Genomic DNA, 20944 nt, shown 5'->3' with positions numbered 1-20944 from the left:
CCCTGACCCAGCAGCTACTCCATATGTAGAATTTCTGCTGAAGTATTCAGGAATTCTACATGAAGACCAGCAGTAGGGATACCTGATGTCTGGCCCTCAGCGATTAGTTTTAGTATGTAACTTGGTTACATTAAATCATGAGCTGTACAAACAATACATTTAAAGCAGTAGTTTTCCAACCCTTTGAGCTGAGCCCCACATCCTTTACAATTTTTGGTTTCACCTATCAATATTGGCACCTCCTACCTCTAGGTCCTCAGGTTGAAAGAGACAGAGGCATCTACACTTGGGTGAACTGGGGTGGACGTGGCACTCGCTTCCCAAGCCCTGCTAAATGCCCCCTTGAAAGTTCCTTCCTGCCCCAGGGGAGTGTGCCTCACAGTTTGAAAACCTCTGATTTAAAGTATGCCAGGTCTTCAGATTTTCCAAACATTAAACAATTTCTAGTATGAATGGAGTAATACAGTAGCAAAATGGTTCAGTGCACAATAAAATGAATGTCCAAGGTTTATGAAATGAGTTACCAATAATATCACACTATTAGTTTTCTTAGAAAAAAATTCAAACAGCAAATTTAAACATTCTTGAGGGGTGGAGGGTGGGAAGATGTTTCATGCTCATTGTGATGTCTTCCCTGAAAATAACCATCCTTCAGAAGCATGCGGCCTAACATTCACAACCAAGGTAGACGGAAATTTTAGTCACAATTTTGAAGCAAAATCTTATGTACTCATAACTCAAAAATAAAAAGCAATGCTGGACTAAATAATACATTGACTGTGATGAAGCTTGTAATTTAAATGGAGATACCAGTCTGAGGTTTGGGCATTTTCCATGACCTTTTTTTCTCCCCCAGCAAAATATCCAAGTAGTAAAATGTATTTACAACTAAAGTCTTTGATACCGTAAAAGAAAAATGCTGTCATATTCTGATCTTTAATTTTTCTAGTCTTTCCTTGAATCTTCAAAATGTAAATATTAACTTTTGAAAGTCACTTTTGTATAAACACACAGTGGGTCAAAATGTGATTTCTAATCAGTACAAAAAGACCTTCAGCGACTGACCTTACTTCCGGAGTCCTTGGCTCCACATTCACCCTTATCGTACCACCATTTGTTTTTCAGCTTGTCTAAGATGCCTTGTTCACTGAGTTTCAATACTGCAAGGTTTACAGGAGTTCTTCACGTGGGAAATAACATAAATAACATTATATTATGTTATTTTATGTTATTCAAGCTTTTAACTACTTTAAAACTATACAAAGCGATAAAGCAGGGCTCCTGGCCACGAAGTAATTTACACTGCAGGCAACTGGATCATCCCCTTAAATTAATACTAGAGCAACACTACATTACCAGGTCCTGCCCATATCGCTTTGAGTAATCGGCACACACTGTTAAATAAAGATAATGGAAACAAAGTGACTCAAATTTCCCCTTTTTAGTAGAAGCTTTAGACAGCTCACAGTAGCTTCACAATTAGACTGAGAAATTCGAACGTGCAAGGTACCTTATTGCACTAAGAGAGAGTGAGCTAGCAGAGGTAAACAGGGCTTTTCACCTCCGAACGAATTAACAATGGTGAATAATTGAAGACCAGCCATACAGAAATTAGATACAATGAACTAAGGCTATAGGAAAAATTCTACATGCGTTACAATGTGAAAAACCCCTCAGTTGGCTTGTGCTGCATGGCACGAAGTTGGAAATGCTCACTTCTTAGTCTGTGTAGCGGTGTTCTTTGGAAGCTGAGCACTTGGGGCGGCCACCCAAGAGAGATTCAAATGCTGCCCAGCTGATTAGCAGAGTATCCACAGTGCCACAGTCAGCAGTGTGTTTCTAGTGGTGGTGTGCATCCACACGTGCCTTGGTGCTTAAAATTTATTTTGCACATAGGTGGAAAAATTGGAGGGAACGCTGCTGTGTAGTTTGACTAGGCATGTCAGAAGCAAAAAAAAAAACAGCTTGCAACCTCAAGAGCTACACGTGTAAAAGGAATGTGGGGGTGAGAGGATGGGAAGGGAGTTGGCAAGCAAAATTAAAGCTCACGCATCACAGCAACAGGGTGGTGATATTGCTAGATTTCAAGGGGCTGCCTCTATGACTGCTCAGAAAATTCTCCAAGTTGCTGTCACATTTTCAGTTTTCACCATGACGCTTTTCAGAAGAACAAAAACAAAGAAACCCCACAACCTTTCCCTTTCTACACACACAAGAAAGCAATTGACTGTTCTTGACCTAAATTCCCAGTATTCAAACCACAGTAGCCGAAGGATTTGTTCAATATACAGGAAAGGCAAAGAATACAAAATCATAGTCTGTCTCTGTTTTTTGTCTACCGGTGATTTTGCTAATGCTGCCTCAATAGTTACATAAAAGAACAGTAGATACCATCTTATGAAATGAATTGTCAGCTCTGGAAACAGTGGGCCACATTGCTGTCCGTGATAGTTGGTGGCTACTGCTGAGGAGGGATTTGTTTAGCTAACTGCTGAGACCTTTTGCTTCTTGGCAGGCCTGGAGAGAGAAGGGCTGAGGCTATTTCTTTTGAATACAGCCCTCAAAGGCTATGTCTACACTCGCATTTTTCCTTCAAAAGAGGCATGCAAATGAGGGAAATCAAAAATGTAAATGAGGTGCATATTTACTTATCAGGTGCCTCATCTGCATATTCTTCTTTCAAAAGAGCTTCTTTCAAAAGGAAGAAAAAGCAGTGTAGATGCCGCTCTTTCAAAAGGAAACCCCATCTTCGAAAGAACCCTTCTCCCCGCCCCAAAATGGGAAAGAAGCTCTTTCAAAAGGAAAACATGCAAATGATGCACCCTCTCTAGATGGAGGAGTGCAAGTGTAGAGACAGCCAAAGGGACGAACCGGCACCATATAACTGCAGCGCTCTCTGGATTGCTGTTGGGCGAGGGAACAGGCTTGGGATTTTTTTTTTTCCTAGCCCTTCAAAATGCTGCTCCCTTGACTGACTGACCAGAATGTGGCCTGAGGCTGTCTTGTCTGGAAATAAGAAACCTAAATAGCCTCCTCTCTGGTTATGCAAGGAGCATAGGCCTACACTAAGGGAGAAAGTCAACCTAAGATAGGCAACTCCAGCTATGAGACTGAGACCTTTGGTTGATTTTTCTCTGCTGTCCCCACAACAGGAGGTCGATAGGTGAAACTCTCCCATCAAATTCCCTTACTCCTCATGGCTGTGAGGAGTAGTGGGGTCAATGGGGTGCCCTCAGCATTCAATTTACCACGTCCCTACTGGATGTTCTAAATCGAGCTCCAGAAGATCGACCTTTGGAGAATCCATCTTCCTGCAAGTATAGATAGCTGCATCAAACAGAAGAAGTGGGTTGGCCAGCTAACAGGCTGGAGTTCTGTTGCCAGGGGGTGGTGGTGGGGAAGTCCCGCACCTCCCTTCTTGACTCTGTGAGGGCTGGGGGACAGGTGGGGTGCCTGGAAGGATGTCTACCTGGTGCGAATGGTGGGTGGCTATGCAGGGGCCTGCTGTCACTCTGGAGGAGGGCCCAGACCCTTGATTCCACATGGGCACCCAGCACCCCAGGTGATGTGGATTGTTCCTGCCCGAGGTCACTGGAGACTGAGTTTGCACATCACGTTCTTGGACCAGCTATTACATGTCTCTCCCCAACCCCAAGACACACAGGGGTAGTAGTGGAGGTTTTCTGCCATCAGAACTAGCAGCTAGTTCAAGTCAAAGGGTCCACAGAACTTCTGAGACCTGTCGTAGGTTTCAGGGGATCCAGTGATGGCTTGGCCAGTCTTTCTGGATGCCTGGTGCCTCCATGTGTCCTCTCAGCATCTCTTGGTCCTCAGGTAAGCACAGATCCTGCAGGATCCATGAAAATAGAATCTGTTCTGCCTGCTACCCCAGAAGGTTACATCCCACAAGAGGAACCCTAGTTAATTAACGCAGTCTGAGCAGGGGCTAGGACCTGTAGGACACTTACCTCCTTGTCCACTGAACCCTGCACGGCCACTTTTGTTTCAAAGACTGTTTGGGCCCTCAGTGTGAGGGAGAGACTAGTTACATCCAATCTGAGGTGGGAAAAAAGTCCTATTGACTCACTGAGTTTTTCCTGGGCAAGATGACTGTGAATGCTTTTACTCACAGATGTGGGGCTGGGATGGGGACAGAAAACAGCTCATGTCAAAGCTGAAGGCTGAAATGAGCTGCCGTAGCACTAAACTAATTTCCACTGGAGAACTAAGGTAGCCCATCTGATGGTTAGGTCAGAGTAAGGCCTTGTCTATGGTAAAAGCTGCAACAGTTAATTAAAATCAATTCAGTTACACTGGTGCAAGCCCCTGTGTAGACATCCTTAAATTGATTAAAATGTGGCTTTTAGCTTAAGTGTTAATCAGCTCAATCAATTTTAAAATATGCCTTTAATTAAACAAATGCAACCTCTAATTGCTGAGACAAAGTTTGGCTTTCCTTACCAAAGTGAGAGTGGCCAAGCACAAAGAAGGCAGTGTGAGAACAAGTGGAAAAAATATAAAGTTCTTAAAAGGTGTTCTTATCTGATCATGTAGAGTGCAGATAGTACCTTCAGTTCAGCCTGAAATGAGGGCACATAGCTTCTCACAGGATCAGGCCCAGCAGCTAGTTAACCCTTGCTAGCTCCAAGATGTGTTCCACACGATACCAGCATTTTCAGGAATGTCTTCCTTACTACCTACACTGAAAAGTAGAATGGGGCTTTTAATTAGTGGTCGGGATCTGGGCCTACATGCTCAGTTCCTGTGTAGAAGAGCCCTTCTAAGTGGTCCAGGATTTGACCCTGTCTGGTGGTTAGTGAGGGCATAATGTGAGGGGAAAGGGCAAATGTAGGAAGGTAAGTTCTCTCCCTTTTGCCTCAGGGCAGGAGTGTACTCTGAAGGGGGACAGAGAGAGGGGAGAGGCAATCGGCCAGGAGCAAGACCTCAGAAAAGATGGAGCAGAAACTGTGCTTTGCCTGAGATAGAATATGGCTGGATGCTCCCTCAGAAGCAATGCAGCTCCACACTGGCTCTTACCATGGACCATGCCTAAATGAGCTCTTCATTCCAAACTCTCTCCCACCGCATCCCCATGGCTCAGATTCCTATCAATAGACATTTTTCCAGCCAACTCTACCCTGTCAAGTGCTGACAAACCCAGAAATGGATTCACATCTTTTTTTTGAGGAGAAAAACCAACTTGTTTGAAAACTTCCAGAACACAAGCCCCACAAAGCTGCAACCACGATGCCACTGCTGTGCCCCAGGCTGGAGGGGGTTTGCTAAACTAATTTAAAATAAAAAAAAAAATCCTACTACCCTGTGTGCTATTTCCCAGATGAGCAAAATGATCCTTCTCAGGCCTGTAAGTGCCAGTCCAGCAATGAACTGCCCAACTTGACGCTAAGGTGAATCATCTCAAAGAAGTAGCTGTGATCGTCTGTATCTTCACAAAACAAAGCAAGTAGTCCTGTAGGACCCTCTCAGTTCTGCTCTAGAACCGGAAGAAGTGGGTCTTTCCCACAAAAGCTCATTACCTAATCAATTATGCAGTTAGTCTTTAAGGTGCTACAGGGCTGCTTGCTTTGTTTTGATGCAAAGAACCCCCTCAACAACAGTGGATCTGGGGCAGTGTATCTTCCTGTGAACTGCCCTCCCTGGCCAGACAGAGCCAGCGTTGCTCCTTGTGTGCCAATGGGCTCCTGCATATCGCTAGCCTTGACGTTTTCTGATATTTTCTTTGTAAAATTCCTGTTTAGCAGTCACTGTAATCTAATTAACTATCAATCCAGGAAGCTTGTATTTTCCCTGCTGGAGACAACTGCTGCAGTGCAGTGATGAGCCCCAAGAGGGATGACATGTTTGCTATCCCAGGCTTGGCAGAGCAATTATAGAGCCCCTTCAACCAGCATCTACTGGAATTAAAAAGTCAGGCATATTACTGCTCCCTCTTTTGCAGCACTGTGTGCATAGCATTTCACAATGTCATGTGAGCTCACTCATGAATCCAGAGTGAATAAGGAAGTCGTCGTCACTGGCAAACAGTGCGAATAGCCATCCTCCGTAGAACCTAGGTTCTCTATGTAACATATTCAAAGGGCTATACATTCCTTTCCTGCATAAACGGTTTATGCATCATTTGAATGAGCTAGGTCTTGCCCTAGCTAGCCCTCCTACAATGATTACACATTTGCATCTTCAGATCGGGTACGTAGCTTGTCACATGGACTTGAGAGATGACGTAGACTAAACCACAACACACTGTGCATTTGTGCGGCTAATGACACTAAAAGCTAAAAGTCTTTATCCACCAGTGGCAAGGCCCAGTGTAAACCCTATCATGGGTTATAGCTTGAATTACAGTACTCTAAATTTGTTACATTTAAAAAGTAAAATCCAATTTATGCAACCTGCTGTTTTCACTTTGAAAAATAGTGTGCAATCCAGAATAAAAGGGCATAATAGAGAAAAGGTTATAAACATCTTTTCTGCCATCCTTCTAATTATTGAGAATTTTAGTTCCACCCATTCCAAACACTCTTAATTTGCATGTCTTTATAAAATCCATACACAGTACAAAGTATTTGCATATCATCCAATACATTACAGATTAGCTTTCATAACTCTATACAGCATTGGGAAATGAGGACAGCTTAACATGCTAATGAGGTTTTCTTAATTTTTTTAAAGCCAATGTTACACTTAATTATGCATATCCAAGTTCCCCCCAAAAAGTAAACTAAAATTATCTTCTCTAAACAGATGGGATGTTGCTGGAATCTTGGTTTTCTGGCTATCTTTTCATGTTCTTTTTCATCATGTGGTCCATTTGAAGAACACTGCTTGTAGGAACTGAAGCTGAGCAACAATTTTGGTTTCATTTATTTTTCCTGATTTTTTTTTCTCTCTGCCTCATTTAAAAAAAAAAAAAGAACTGTGTATGTGCGCCTGAGCGCCTAGTCACTTTTGCTATGTTCATTAGTTCTGCGTTTTTCTTGTACAGTTTGTTCATAGAAAGCCCAATTCTGTTTGCATGGGTATTGTAGATAATGCCACTAACTTTGTATGAGAATTTCTAGCTCTCACAGTTGCCACGAGATGGAGAGATCTTGCAATATGCTGCATAAGGAAGGGAATTTTTTGAAAAATTCTAACTATACAAGTTTTGGGGACAGCAGAATATCTATGAGCTATGCTTTGCCAGGGTTTGCATCTTTTCCTCTCACCCTAATTTCTGCATTGGCTCAGGCTTGGGCGCTTTAATCTCTACTGTTTTTCTAGCACTGGTATGTTGGATTATTAGCATGTTCTTTATTCAGCGAGGCAGTGAAACCACTGTGACACTTTGTGTTTCCCAGAGCAAACATGAACTGAAGTATGATCTCTCATAGTCCTCAACTACAATTTTGTCTGCTTCTGAGAAATTAATCCAGAGATCTCATTCCCACTTTTCTATTGTTCCACTCCCCAGAGCCAGAAAGAAGGATGTGCCTTTTGACTGTGAGAGCCTAGTCCTCCTGCTTGCTGTGTCACCTGGGGAAACCCCAGTAGGCCACTGTCCTGCAAACAGTTGCATGCATGAGTTGTTTTATAGGTGTGAATTCAGCTCTGCAGGTCTACGGCCTTCATTGTTTCGTCTTTATGTTGCCAAGTTAGTGGTTTGAGCATTGGCCTGCTAAACCCCCGGTTGTGAGCTCAGTCCTTGAGGAGGCCATTTAGGGATTGGGGCAAATAGGTGTCAGGGATGGTGCTTGGTCCTGCCAAGAGGGCAGAGGACTGGACTAGATGACCTCCTGAGGTTCCTTCCAGTTCTAGGAGATGTGTATCTCCATATCTGAAAGTGGGATCTGCTGCACTGATAAACCCTTGCATCTCTGTTGCATTTTAGAAATGGATTGTCTCTGAATAGCTGTCTAGCTTTCTTTCATTCAAAATCATTAGAATTTAGACATAGTCCATGAGGGGCTGTGTAGATGCACAGGGATCTTGTGCGTTTTTCTGGTTCACATCACCTGTGTAATGAAGCAAAGATCTGCATTTTGTGTACAAGTCCCAGTGGTCTGCCCCGTATTTCTTGTGCTGGAGAAGACAAAGTATGTTTGAGTACAACACTGTGACTCTCCCAAGAGCTCCATGTGCTCAGTTCTGACATGGTGCGGTCCACGGTAATTTAGGATGCTTATTTAGTTAAAGGAAAGAGCAAATTCTATTGTTTAGTGTAGGTCTTTTTGAAAGATATGCACGGTTGTAAAGGCAGCAACGAATTTATGAACAGATGCAAGGCGACTATGGCAGAAAGATAGGCATCTACAGGACTTGGACAGTGGACGTCTGGGCTCCTACAGGGCTATACAGCAGCTGAGCTGGGCTCTGAATATGTCAGTATTGCCTAAAGCTGTGACTCTTTCTCTCAAAGTGGTACCATATAGGCATTGAAGTGACTCTTCTGGGCAATTTATACCACAGCTGAGAAATTAACCAAGTTCCCCTGAGTCTTAGTCTCTACAAGACTATCTTTCCCCAAGTTCTCCTGGGTCTCAGTCCACAAGATTACCCTTCGACCTGAGAGAATACGATCACCTGGGCTTGTCATCTGGGCTTTACTATTTTTAAACTGAAGGATGCTTTGTTCTGCTCTTTATATATGACTGTTTTATGCCATCGTTTCCCCTCTGAGCTGTGATAATTAAAAAGCAATTGGAAAACACAGAGTTATTAACTTAACACACAGTTTAACACACAGTTAAGTCTGTCCCACGAAAGCTCACCTAATAAATTATTTTGTTAGTCTTTAAAGTGCTACTTAACTGCTTTTTTGTCTTGTTAGTTAAGTTATTGTTACCTTTTCTTTCTCACAGCTATCTGACATTTTCTGTCAGTTCTTTAGCACTTTTCCTGGTAGTGTTGACCATTTCCCCTATGCACTTTCCAGGCTAGCTTTCCATTGGTTTTATTGTTCTCATCCAAGCACAATGGCTTCAGATCTTGTGATTTATATCCCAGAAGACATTTGATTTGATACCCTGACTGCCCTTGTTTATTACAGTCCCTTATGATCTTGATGATTACTTCAGACCATAATTGTGTGTTGTTTGTATCTGGATTTAATAAGACGTGTATCTTAACAAAACTATGATTAGACAGCCCTCTCTGTCCCACTGCACAGTTTAAACCAGATTGTTATGATTTTGTTCTATAAAATAACAGCTTCAATACTAGAGTAAGATTTGTATCTAACAGTTGAGATGAATAGACCTGACTGATACAATCGCTCTGTCGGTCAATTTACCCACTGGCTGTTTTGTTTGTTTAATACAGAAGTGGCTTTGTTAATAAGGCTGGTGTTGATCTTTTCTCATATTCATCCCTGTATTCAAATAAAATCTTCTCCAAAGATTACTTTACCCATAGAAATGAGGGGGTATTTAACAAGAGTTTCTATTATCTTAGAAGCCTCCACATTTAACATAGAAATGTCAGCATTCCCATTTTGGTTTCCATTTCCCATTAGAAAAGAGTCTTCACCATTTTCAGTTGTTGTTTTTCCACAAGCAATGCAGAGCCATATTTATTTTTATCAGCAGGAAAATCTTCTGCTTGGCCATTGTGTTGCATCAAAGGAACATGGAAAAAACTCTTTAATGGAGTGTTAGCCAAGACTTTCAGTTGGTTTCTGTGTCCAATCTGAGATGCTTGATTTTTTTTCAGGAAAAGCTGAGCATCCATCCTTTGAAAATCAAGACCTGTTAAAGTGTCTGTCTCTAATTAAGCACCCAAAACCACCTTTGAAGACCTTTACTATGAATCCCTTTGTTTACAGTTCTGACGCTGGAGCGGCTTTTCATTCTGACACTGGGCAAAGTGGAGCTTGTCTGGAATAGAATACTGATTCTCTATTTAATGTCCACCTGTTGTTGTGCAAGGGTTTTTCCTTTACAAGGCACAATTACCCTGTCTCAAGGCTTCCCTCTGCTTTCTGCTGGAGCTTTCATATTTTACTGATATCTGCATCTTTGCCACCCATACAGTTAGTATGTTTAACATTTAACCTAAGAAGAGAGAACGCTGTCAACACATTCTTCTGTGTCCATCACCTCTGTGAAAATTTAAACTTTTTGGGGGGACACGTTTCTCTCCAACAGGGACTCTCTTCTTGCCAGATTAGCTAAATTACTGCTTCCTATGACTCAGTTTTCACAGTTTTCTTAGGTAGCCGAATCCATGGCTTTATGCAAGCAGGATGATTCCAGAAGGAAAGGGAAGAAAATTAAATGTCCAAAGAAACCATTAACTGTCAGTCAGGTTAATCACAAAAAGAAAAGCTTGCAGTGAAACCAGACAATTCCAGTTGTGTTAACCCCAATCACTGAAAAAACACGAGCCAGCTCTCTCCCCACATCATATTGGTTTCCAAACCATAAGGGTTGTTTGTCATTTTGTAAATTAGGGGTCCCTTCCATTTATCTTCTGCTGTTTGACTCTTTTATGGTTTATTTTCATGCTTTATCTGCAACAATGATAACAAAAAAGGGAGCTGTTCATGTTGTGACAGGACTCCAGAATGCTGAGGCTTTGCAACTCCCAGTAAAGTCATAAGAGCTAGTGAGTCCTTTTTTTGTGCAGGGAGGAAAGGTGTGAAGGAGTTAATGGAGTAGTTCCAGTGTTGTAAACAATGTACTGGAGCAAATGACTAGTGATAGCATCTTGGAGCCTCTGATGTCAGTTCCTGGAAGATGTACTAATAATGCATTTAAAAAGTCCACATCACAGAGCTAAAATAATTTACATTTTCCACTACCCATGCTGGTCACCACACTGGTATATGAAGACCTAGAATAGTCAGCTGTTCCTTATATGTAGATCATCGGGGTCTTCTCTTCACATGTATACATACATTATATGTATAATATGACTGGTAGTTCCTGTAAATCATTGTAAGTAGTCTTCTGGCCTCAGACTGTGGCTTCTTTATCTGTATTCCACAAGACTTCAGTAGTTACGGATCTTTGCTCTTCAACTGTGAACTGGTTCAATCTCTGCATACAGCTAGAGTTGAAGGGACTGCAACCATCAGCCTTGCCTGGACAAAGGTGTGGAGGAAGGTAATGGTATTTCACTCCTCTTTTTGTGCTGTGGCCCAGCCAAGTGCATTGCTAATGCTCCAGAGGTGGGACCAGGTCTTCAGTAGCCAATACTAGGAGGTGTTTACCTTTTTGTTGTTCTGTTTTGGAGCAGCTGCCATGCACGTGGTGGATCCTTTCACATGGTGAATTTGGATGACCACTTTTTAAAACACTGGGCAGTAATGCACGTTTGTGCTGTCAACAGGAATCTTCACCAGAACCTACAGAGGGGACCATTATGGTAGGCACTTTGGATTGTGCCTAAGGATTAGCCTGAAAAAGAGGACTTCCTAAACGAGCAGAAGACAGGGGATTCAGATCCTTAAAGATACTTGGATGCCTAACTCATACAAATCTGGATGCTAGGTTCTTGATGAAGGCTATGTCTATACTAGAGGGTTTTGTCATAGTAAATCAACAGAAAACAGCACTTTTGTCGACAGTCTTATCCAGCTCCCCATGAGGCATAATGCTTCTGTTGACAGAAGGACGGTCTAGAGATTCCAGGGTTGAGGTTCTGTCGACAGATGGGCTTCTGAGATACAGAGCAGCCCCTGTCTGCTGTGCTTCCAGTTGGCTGTTTTGTTGAGAGAGCAGCCAGGTAGTCTGGCCACTCTGTGTTGACATGGTGGATTGCTCTTGCAGTCCGCTTGGCAATTTTGCTGTGGTCTGCAGACTGAAGTTTTCTTGGATGATATCTTCCAACAAAAACTTTTGTCAACAAACAAGTGTAATCTAGACATAGCCTAACAGTTCAGCTGGAGGTATTTCTCAGCACTGAAGAATTTGCAGCCCCTGAATCCTCTCCTGGAGTTAGGCGCTGAAGGCAATTCAACCCTTTCTCATCAAAATGGAGGAGAGTGAGGTACTGATTCTAGCCAGTAGCCTAGTGGTTAAGGCCTGCACCTGGGGTGTGAGATACCAGATCCCTAATTTGGAGCAGAGACTTGAACCTAGATCTTTCCTCTTTCAGGTGAGTGCTGTAGCCACTAGGTTTTGGGTAGTGTAGGGTGTTGCACTTTGTATAAATAATTACACATTCATTGGGTTTGGAAAGGTGACTGACTTTCTAGCCCAGCGATTAGGGCACTCATCTGGGATAGAGGAAAACTAGGCATAAGTCTCTGCTCCAAGAGAGGTTTATTTATACAAAGTGGGCGGCTTCAAGAAGAGAGAGACCCAGTAGCCTGATGGTTCTGGCATTCTCCTGGGAGGTAGGAGAGCTGCTTTTAAGTCTTTGCTCCAAGTCAGGCCCATGGGGATTCAAACCTGAATCTCTCACATCACACACTTCTGCAGGCCCAGCTCCTGCATTCCCCATCTGCTCAACCTGAGTCTCTCTTGTGTGAGTTAGATGTGCTCGGAAAGCAACTGCCAAACTGGGCTGGACAGGGAGGAGTGGGGGAGGGAAAGCGGGGGTGGCAGGGGGGGGTGCCTTGGTTTTAGAATCCTGCCAGACTGTGAGCGTGAGCTTCAGCTCCAAGCATCATTAGGACTTTGGCATAAATGGAAGTGCCCACAGGTATTTAGGCATGGACAGAGCTAGCAGCAGCTGATGGTTTTGTGAATGTTAATGGTGAGTAAATCCCTTTGTGAATCTAGCCCTAAGTGACTGCAGAGCACAAATCTTTTAGGTATTCCATAAAGATTATAGGGTGGGGTTTCAAAGTTTGTCAACTGAAAGTAATTGATGGCATTTGTGCCACAGCATGTCAATGAGATGCAACATAGTGATAAAGTTTATTGCTTGTACAGCAAATAAAGATTTCACTGAAAACTGCAGTAGTTTTGGGTAATTCATGCTCTGTTCCTTCCTGCAATGAATGCAATATAAATGTCACACCAAAAAGTTTTCATTATTCAGGCTAGCAAGTAGTACAATGCAGATAGCATATTGTTAGCCTCCAAACTTAATGAAATACAGTAAATTAATTCTGAGCAATCACTTGGGAAAAGGAATTGAAAAGAAATGTTTTAACAATTAAGACTCACTGCAGCACTAATTATTTCCCTTTATGGGCATCTAAACAGCCCAAGGATGGTGTATAGGTGGACAAAGGGTTGATGACAAATCTTTAAAAACAGGAGTCAATGAGTGCTGATTTGGTAGCTTTTATCGACTGGGGTTTGCAAACTGAACCAAAATGTTTCTTCTATTCATTATCAATGGGCTGCTTATAATTCGCTGATGCCAGTTTACAGATGGTTGCAGCAATGTACTTTGTCAGCACAGTTCTGCTACTATTCCCAAGAGAGTTGGCAGCTCTATACTTCAAATCTTCCTTAAACTCAAAAAACTTCAGGCAAGACAAAAATTATAACAGCAACAGATGATGCATCATGCAAATCTCCTGTTGTGGCCTTGAAAATACCTTTTCTGCAATCATTTGCACTGCAAGAGACAGAGGACAGTAGCAGAGAGAAAAATACTTTTAGGCGAGTGTAGCTCAGTTCTTCAAATGATGGGACAGGGTCTTGTAGAAATGCAGGGCTCCCTTGTCAACCCAGACACGTGGAGGAGCGGCTGTTGAAATGAATGTGATATGATTGACATTATTTTTAGGAACTAGCTCCACCTACTGATTCTCTCAGGGTACGTCTCCACTTAACAGGAGATTGACCTGAGATTTGATTTCATGCACCTAGTGGGAATGCGCAATATCAAACTATCAGGGCTCAACAGTTGACCCTAGTACTCCTCATTATTGCAACGAGTAAGGGAGGTCAACGGGAGAGTTTCTCCCGTTGACCTCCCTCAGTGAGGAGAGCCAGACAAGACAATTGTAGATACTTTGATTCCAGCTATGTGATTGCTGTAGCTGGAATTGCGTATTTAGGATCAACTTTCAGGTCTAGCGGAGACCTGCACTCAGTGGGATGAGGCTGTTACTCTTGCTACTTAGCTTGCTGAATCAGCCAGATGGTTGGTTGCTTAGTGCAAATGCCAGACTGAGGAGGATAGGTGACTTGTGAGAGGAGAGAGGCACATAATGGAAGTGGGTCAAGAAGAGAGGCTGAGGAGCAATGATGCTTTGAAGAACTGGGGAACAGAGAAAATTTGAGGGTAGCAGATAAAACATCAAGTAAAATTCCTATAACTAACACCCCGCCCCAAACATCAGCTCAGCTGTCAAGGGGAGAACCAGTGTATCTTCTCCCTGATGCACCAAACAGCAAAGAAAAGCTGTGCTTTCTCCTGTTGCCCAGTGGTTGGAAAACTGGGTGTTCCAACTGCTAAACAGATTGGTCTCTTGGCTACTGTGGGGAAAACTGAGAACACAACAAGCCACTCGAAAGGCAGCAGGGACATAAAGTTACAGTGTAAGGGCTTAATTTTGACTTACACTAAGGCCCTTGTATGTGACATTGTAAAAGAGTGCTATGGGAATGCAAATGATTCCTGAAATGCTCTTGCAGCTAGAGTATTCAGAGCAGTGATGGACAGCCTAGGCCAGCGAGGGGCAGCATGAATGATCTTACTTCAGCTCAGTGGGCTGCAATATTGTCATAACCAAGATGGTCTCCCAGGATAGAGTAGTTGAGCTAACTGGATTTGGATACTTAGAATTTGTGGGGTGTGCCAAATGAACCACAGCAGCACTGTGACTGGATGCAAAGGCAGTGCACAGCTCTCGCCGTCAATGTTCCATGCAATCAGCACACACCTCACTTCCCAGGGTCTTGCTTTACATGCCCGTCACTTTAGTAGGAAAATCACTAGTTTCTGTGGTTGAATCTGGCAACCTTGTGCAGGGGCAATGATAAGCAAAATAGCTCATGAGTCACACAAAGAACCCTGATGGGCTGCATGGGCAGGTTGCCCACCAGTGATCTAGAATCAAGGAATATTTTGAGTAATGGAATTTTTAATGTCCAGTTACCACCGACTTGCAAAACTGTTAAAAAACATTTTACCAGCCTGGTCACCTGAACGTGTTCTCTCAGCCTTTGCAGTGTAGAAGTCTGCAGGATTGCTGTATGTTAAGATACAACAAGGTCACTATAATCCAGCCACCAGGAGAGGTCTGAGAAGCGACTATTTCAAGAACTAAAATGGTATTCCCACCCCCTTGATCTGTTGCCTTACACGCAGCAGTACTCATATTATAAATTCAGTTGGATCCAGAGACTTGTCATTTTCCAGCTGCTCTGTCAGAGCTCTACAGTACTTGCCCACCTGTGTTCTGGTTGGCATGGCTGGAAATAATGCCTTCTCTCAGATGTTGAGAAAGGAAATCATCTCAGTGATAGAGCTGATGAACTGGCTTGCAAATCTTTCTCGTAGAGAAGTCTGCCCCAAATATAGGTGCCTGTCTCAGTCACCAGGTGCTGTGCAAACAACTCCGACACACAAGACATTACTCCATCATATGCATATTTCAGTAATCTCCATAACAAGAAATGCTAAATATTCACTGGTGGGTCCCAGCTTTGCTGTAGTATAACATTGCCAATCAAATATATCCTCAGAGTCCTATGGAAACACACCATTGCATCACCAGAAACATGGCCTCTACAAAAGAGCCTTTCGTTGTGGCATACATGCCTCCACAATAAATCTGTAGGCTAGACAACTAAATTGATCCAGACTCACTAATGGACTCTGACTGCTGTGGGTTACACTATAATATAAAGCAGATGTTAATCAGGTTTAATTAGCTCGTTAAATCAGGTTTGAATGATCTGTGTCATCGGAGCAACATAAAGCAGCCTGGGAACTACTGGTGAATGTGGCCACGATTGGCTATGCAAAGTTTTCAGCAAAAGAAAGCCAACAAGACTGAGAAAGAAGCTTCATCCTTGCCAAAAGTAATATAAAGGCAAAACAATATCAAGCAACAGACAGTACAAACAAAGGCTATACTGCTCTCAATCCTCATGTGCAACTCCCAGTGACATGAAAAGTACTTAGTAGCCTGAGTGGATTGACAGTGGAATAAAGCATACTTGCAACATCTTATTCCATTGTATGCTGCAAGTATATTGTAGAATGATTTGAAGAATTCTATTATTTAATCCCTATTATTTGCAATATGCCTTAAAATGAGGACATTAAAATTTTTAGAGCAATTTTGCATTTTCGCTTTATCAGACATGGACCTCTGTCTCCTTTGTTCTTTATGATCCAAAGCCACACTCATTTGCTTTCACAGAATCAAAACTGGTAATGTCAACCCAGTTGAACCAAGAGAAAATTGCCGTACCAAGTTTAGAACTTAAATGAATGCTCTGACTAGGGTTTTTCTATATCTACCTCTTGTTGCTAAAATAAATGGAGGAAGTCAGTTAGGATGGGGGGCAAACTAGTATTTTTCTAATATAAGGGGCTTCAAAATTTTTTTAATGTGAGAGATTAAAAAGCACTGAATAGTGTCTTAACTGCTCCTATTCAGACGTGGTAAAACTCCCATGGGCTTCCACTGGGGTGGAGTTACGACGGTTCTGAATGCTTCTGAAAAAAAAATCTCGCCTTTGATCTATTGCAAATGTTCCCTAGGCCCTACATATCTTTTGGGGAAGGGTAAAGGCCTCAAGCTGTCCCACTGCTCTTTGGACAAGAGATTTACCCTCCCACTTCAAACAAACCATTTGTCAATTTGACAACGTTTCTTGCTTTGTTGTAAAATTAAAAGGAGAAGAACATGTTAACTGTAAGCAGGCCCCCCAAGGTGTATCTACCAGCAGAGAAAAACCCATGACTCACCCATGCCAGCTGACTTGGGCTTGAGGGGCTCAGGCTGCAGGCCCCTGTGGGTGGTGGAAGCAGGGCCAACAGCCTCAATGGGCCCCTGGGCCAAGTGGGAATTCCATGCTCCCAGAAGGGGCGGGGCCTCAGGTGAAAGCGGTGGGGCTGGGAATAGCTAGCCCTCAGCAGTGCCCAAAGTGGTCCATGCTCTTCTCCCCGCTGGCAGCCCTCACAGTCAGCCAGAATGTGCGTGGCAGTGCTCAGATAGTGATTTGAAGGGCTCGGGGCTCCAGTTGCTGCCATTGCAGCAATAGCAGCAGCCTGAGCCCTAGGTCCTTTTGAATAACCAGGCCATGGGGCAATTGTGCCTTTTACTCCCCACTGTTGGCAGGTCTGGGTGGGAGGGAGTCCACCCCGCCATGAAACAGTCCCACCTGCTGAGCCACATGAGCTGGAGTCAGTCAGCACAGGCCAGGCATGGGTGTTTCTCTGCTGTGTAGAGACACTCTCAGTCTGCATGCTGTAATATATTTGCCCCGTCCCATCACAACCACAGCCCTAAAAAGCCCAGGTGCATTGCAGTCAAGGAAATTTAAGGCAGTCTGTATTAATCAAGACTGAATGCTCTGTTTAGCCTTACAGGACACACTACAACTCTAATGAAACTGCCATCCCAATGTCTTTAAAACACAAAGGTAGAAATATTTCTGTGAGGAACACCAAAAGCAACATTATTCTCTGGAAGGCATAGCTGGAGGTTAAAGACACATAAGGCACATAAGCCCCTCAAAGCTTGTAAATCTCAACCTGGTCTAAAACTATTAAATAGACTCTCTGTCAGACCTTGTAACTGAAAGAACTTATGACTAGGTGCAAACCTTTTAAGGTGAATGTATTTTTCCAACTCTTATGGCCTTTCCAAGAGCAGAGCTTTCCCATTATACCGCAAGTTTGTTGCATAAATGTATAATAATATATAACCACATATATTAAATAGATTATACAAAATGGCCTACCTGTATTATCATCCTGTAGGTGATATTAGAAACTCAACAAGTGCAACCTTGCAATGACAGTAGTATCACACTATTTCCTGCTTTTGGTATAGGAAGATACTGCAGTGACGCTACGCACCTGTAATGGGGAATGCTGAGTTTCTAATTATCCCTGTAAAGGATAACGGTCACAAATCGGTAATATATGCAGACCATATCCTAGGCTTCCAGTGTGCATAGGATTCACACTGTTATGCACATGCAGAATACAACATGATGGAAATTGACACATTTTCAATACATAAGCAAGAACAGTCTTTTTGTTCTGGGTATAGCATATAGGGCAATAAGGATCCTAGTCCATAACTGAGAATTCCACATACTTCCCCAATACACAATATATCATCACTTGTTACCTGTTAGTCCTTGTTATCAACAGTTATAAACAAGCATAATTTAATTTTCATTTCAAAATCATAGGGAATTCCTTTAAAGAATCTATGCTCTGGAACAGCTTTGTTAAGTTTTCAAATATTGGGTACAATCTCATTTCTAACCTTATTTTAATAATCCATTGCATGTCTGCAACAGTCAACATTCAAAATTTCAGGCTAAAAAGGTTGGAATGAAGGATCTTAAAAGTTAAACCCTTTAGAAGGCAGTTTTCAAATAATATATCCTGAAATTCTCTCTACTCATGTTGTTCAGGTCTTGATACTTATTCCTCACAATGTTTTCTTATCTGATATAGTGCAGCTGCTAATGCAGTCATGCCTGGCCGCTGACTGATCAACATTTCCAGTAGTGATAGGTTACTTATAATTTCTAAATCTTTATGAAGGCCACTATGTTTTTCCCTCATACTCTTCAATAAGCTCTGCATGTTGACATATGGTGAAATAATGCCTTATTTGTGAATTTGCATATTGGTAGTCACCTTGTGCTGATATTTTTGCCTGTAAAAGATCTAGCAAATGCAGAAGGTGGATGCAGATGTTGCTTTGCTCTGTAATATTTGCTTGTAGTGCAGCTGGTGAACATGGAAGATGGTTGCAGATGCTGACAAAGGCTGCACTTCTTTAAATAACAGTGCCCTCCTATACTAGGTTTTAATTCTGCTCTGACAGTGAGTTTCTGTAAATTAGTAGCTTCACAGTAGGCTGTCATTGGTGTTTTGGTATGGCCTTTTGTAATGTATCCGAGCTCACGATCGGCATCAGTTTCTTTCATTATCTTTGTGTAGTCAGAAGCTGCAGGCTTGGGCTACACAATAAAAGGAATCCTGTCACAAACTGCATTAATATTTTTGCCCTGTAATTAGTGTTCTCCTGGGTAGCACAAAAGATTTTTTTGTTTTGTTGTCATGAGGCATGTATGTGCATCTCTGTTATGTTGTCAGTAGGTTCTCACTGCTGCAGCTGGACTTAATTTTTGAAAGCCAGCTGTAAATAATGCTGTGTTTAGTATAATGTGCACTTTGTGTAATATGTCTCTGTGTACATTCTATAGACACGCTCACGACAGTGTGAGGTGATAACACATCTGGTTCTCTGGAGGGATGCATACATCTCTATTTTTTTTCTACTTCCTTGTGTTAATCTCATCAAACAGGTCCATTGCAGGAGCCCACTTCTTCCAAAGTGCACTGTTGAATGTTATCTTCTATCGCACTGCATGGGCTCCTTTGACTTCTCCACATTTCTTCTTGTGCTGGCCTCTCTGTCCTTTCCCTTTAAGCTTGGTTGGTTGGACTGTTTTACCCATATAGGTGTCAGGACTCCACGTCACATGACCAGATCATCTGAGCCTGCACTCATGGGTGTTATTTTGAACATGTTTACGCTATGTCTACACTAGGCAAAGTAAGTCGACCACAGATACACAATTCTAGCTATGTCAATTGCGTAGCTAGAATTGACCCGTCTGTGCTTGGCTTACTTGGTTGCCCATACTGAGAAAAGGTGAAGTGAGAGTTTCTCCTATTGACGTTCCTTATTCCTCACATCTCACAAGGAGTACAGGGTTTGACTGTGAATCCTGAAAGGTCGATTTTTCACATCCCCACTAGATGTGCAAAATCGAATCCCAGAAGACTGATTCTGAGCAGGTCGATTTTCCAGGCTAGTGCGGACTACACATTCCTCAGATGGTCTTTTCTGATTCACCACTCATCTCTCTCAACATTTTCATTTTGGTGGAATGGATCAATTGCTCATATTCCTTCTTTGGTGCCCAACACTTAGCTTCATATGTTACACCTGGATGGACCACTTTATGGACTTTCCCTTTAATTTTTATTGGTATTTTTTCCTTTTTTATGCTACACCACTTCTCTCCCTCCATTTGAATCAGGTGTTTATCATCCTAGCTGCAGTTCATCCTCCATTTCCAGGATTCTGGAACATAGATACTTGAAACGTGGTTTCAGTACTTTCCGCCCATCTAGTTTCAGGGATAATGTCTCTGCTTAACTTGAGCCTATGTCTCTCTACCATGGTTCTCCATTTATCAAGCTCTTCTTTTAGCCTTCTCACTGGATAGAGTATCTGTAAACACCTGGCACCAAGGTACCTCCTTCTGTATGTTTCTTGTGAGAGCATGCATCCAAGGATAAACAAGAAAGGGCTTATTCCTGAATCCTGATACACTCCCTCCTTTACCAACACCTAAAAGGTGCCCCCATATATGTGCACCCATATATATGTGACCTGAACAAGCCACACAAAGTTCTGGTCCCATTTTCTCACTCCTTCTCCACCAGATGACTTCTCTTGGAACTCAGCCTTTTCCGGAAGACCAAGTGAGTATTTTTCCTTTCCTTTCCAGTTTTTCCACTGTCTAAATGCAGCAACAGCATCCATTGTCAACCTTCCTGCCATGAAAGCCATATCGATTTGCACTAATATCTGCTTCACTTCTTAGTCTCTTATCAATGACCCTCTCCCACGGTTTCTTAGTATGATTCAAAAGCGCTATGCCTCTAAAATTTGTGCAGTTGTCGGTGTCTCTTTATCCCTTGTACACAGGCTCCGCAATAGTTTCCCTTCCTATTTTGGAAAGCTTTTCCCATCTCATGACTGAATTGAACAGGGATGCCATCAAATCGGTACCATCTTTACAATTCTTTTCCATGCCTCACT

General features: G+C 42.6%; 1 protein-coding gene across 2 annotated transcripts in view; it reads right to left on the bottom strand.

Annotated features, from left to right (window-relative positions):
• GRIA3 (glutamate ionotropic receptor AMPA type subunit 3) overlaps positions 1–20944 on the bottom strand; it is a 242231-nt gene that overhangs the window by 5693 nt on the left and 215594 nt on the right. For both annotated transcript variants that reach the window (XM_075008077.1, XM_075008078.1), the window contains one exon: positions 1066–1180. In XM_075008077.1, the coding sequence (XP_074864178.1) occupies positions 1066–1180 (115 nt within the window). The remainder of the gene's footprint in view (positions 1–1065; positions 1181–20944) is intronic.

Source organism: Carettochelys insculpta, chromosome 13, assembly GCF_033958435.1.
Source record: "Carettochelys insculpta isolate YL-2023 chromosome 13, ASM3395843v1, whole genome shotgun sequence".
Taxonomy (NCBI): domain Eukaryota; kingdom Metazoa; phylum Chordata; order Testudines; family Carettochelyidae; genus Carettochelys; species Carettochelys insculpta.
The sequence above is the reverse complement of the archived record's forward strand: the minus strand, read 5'-3'. Positions and strand labels throughout refer to the sequence as shown.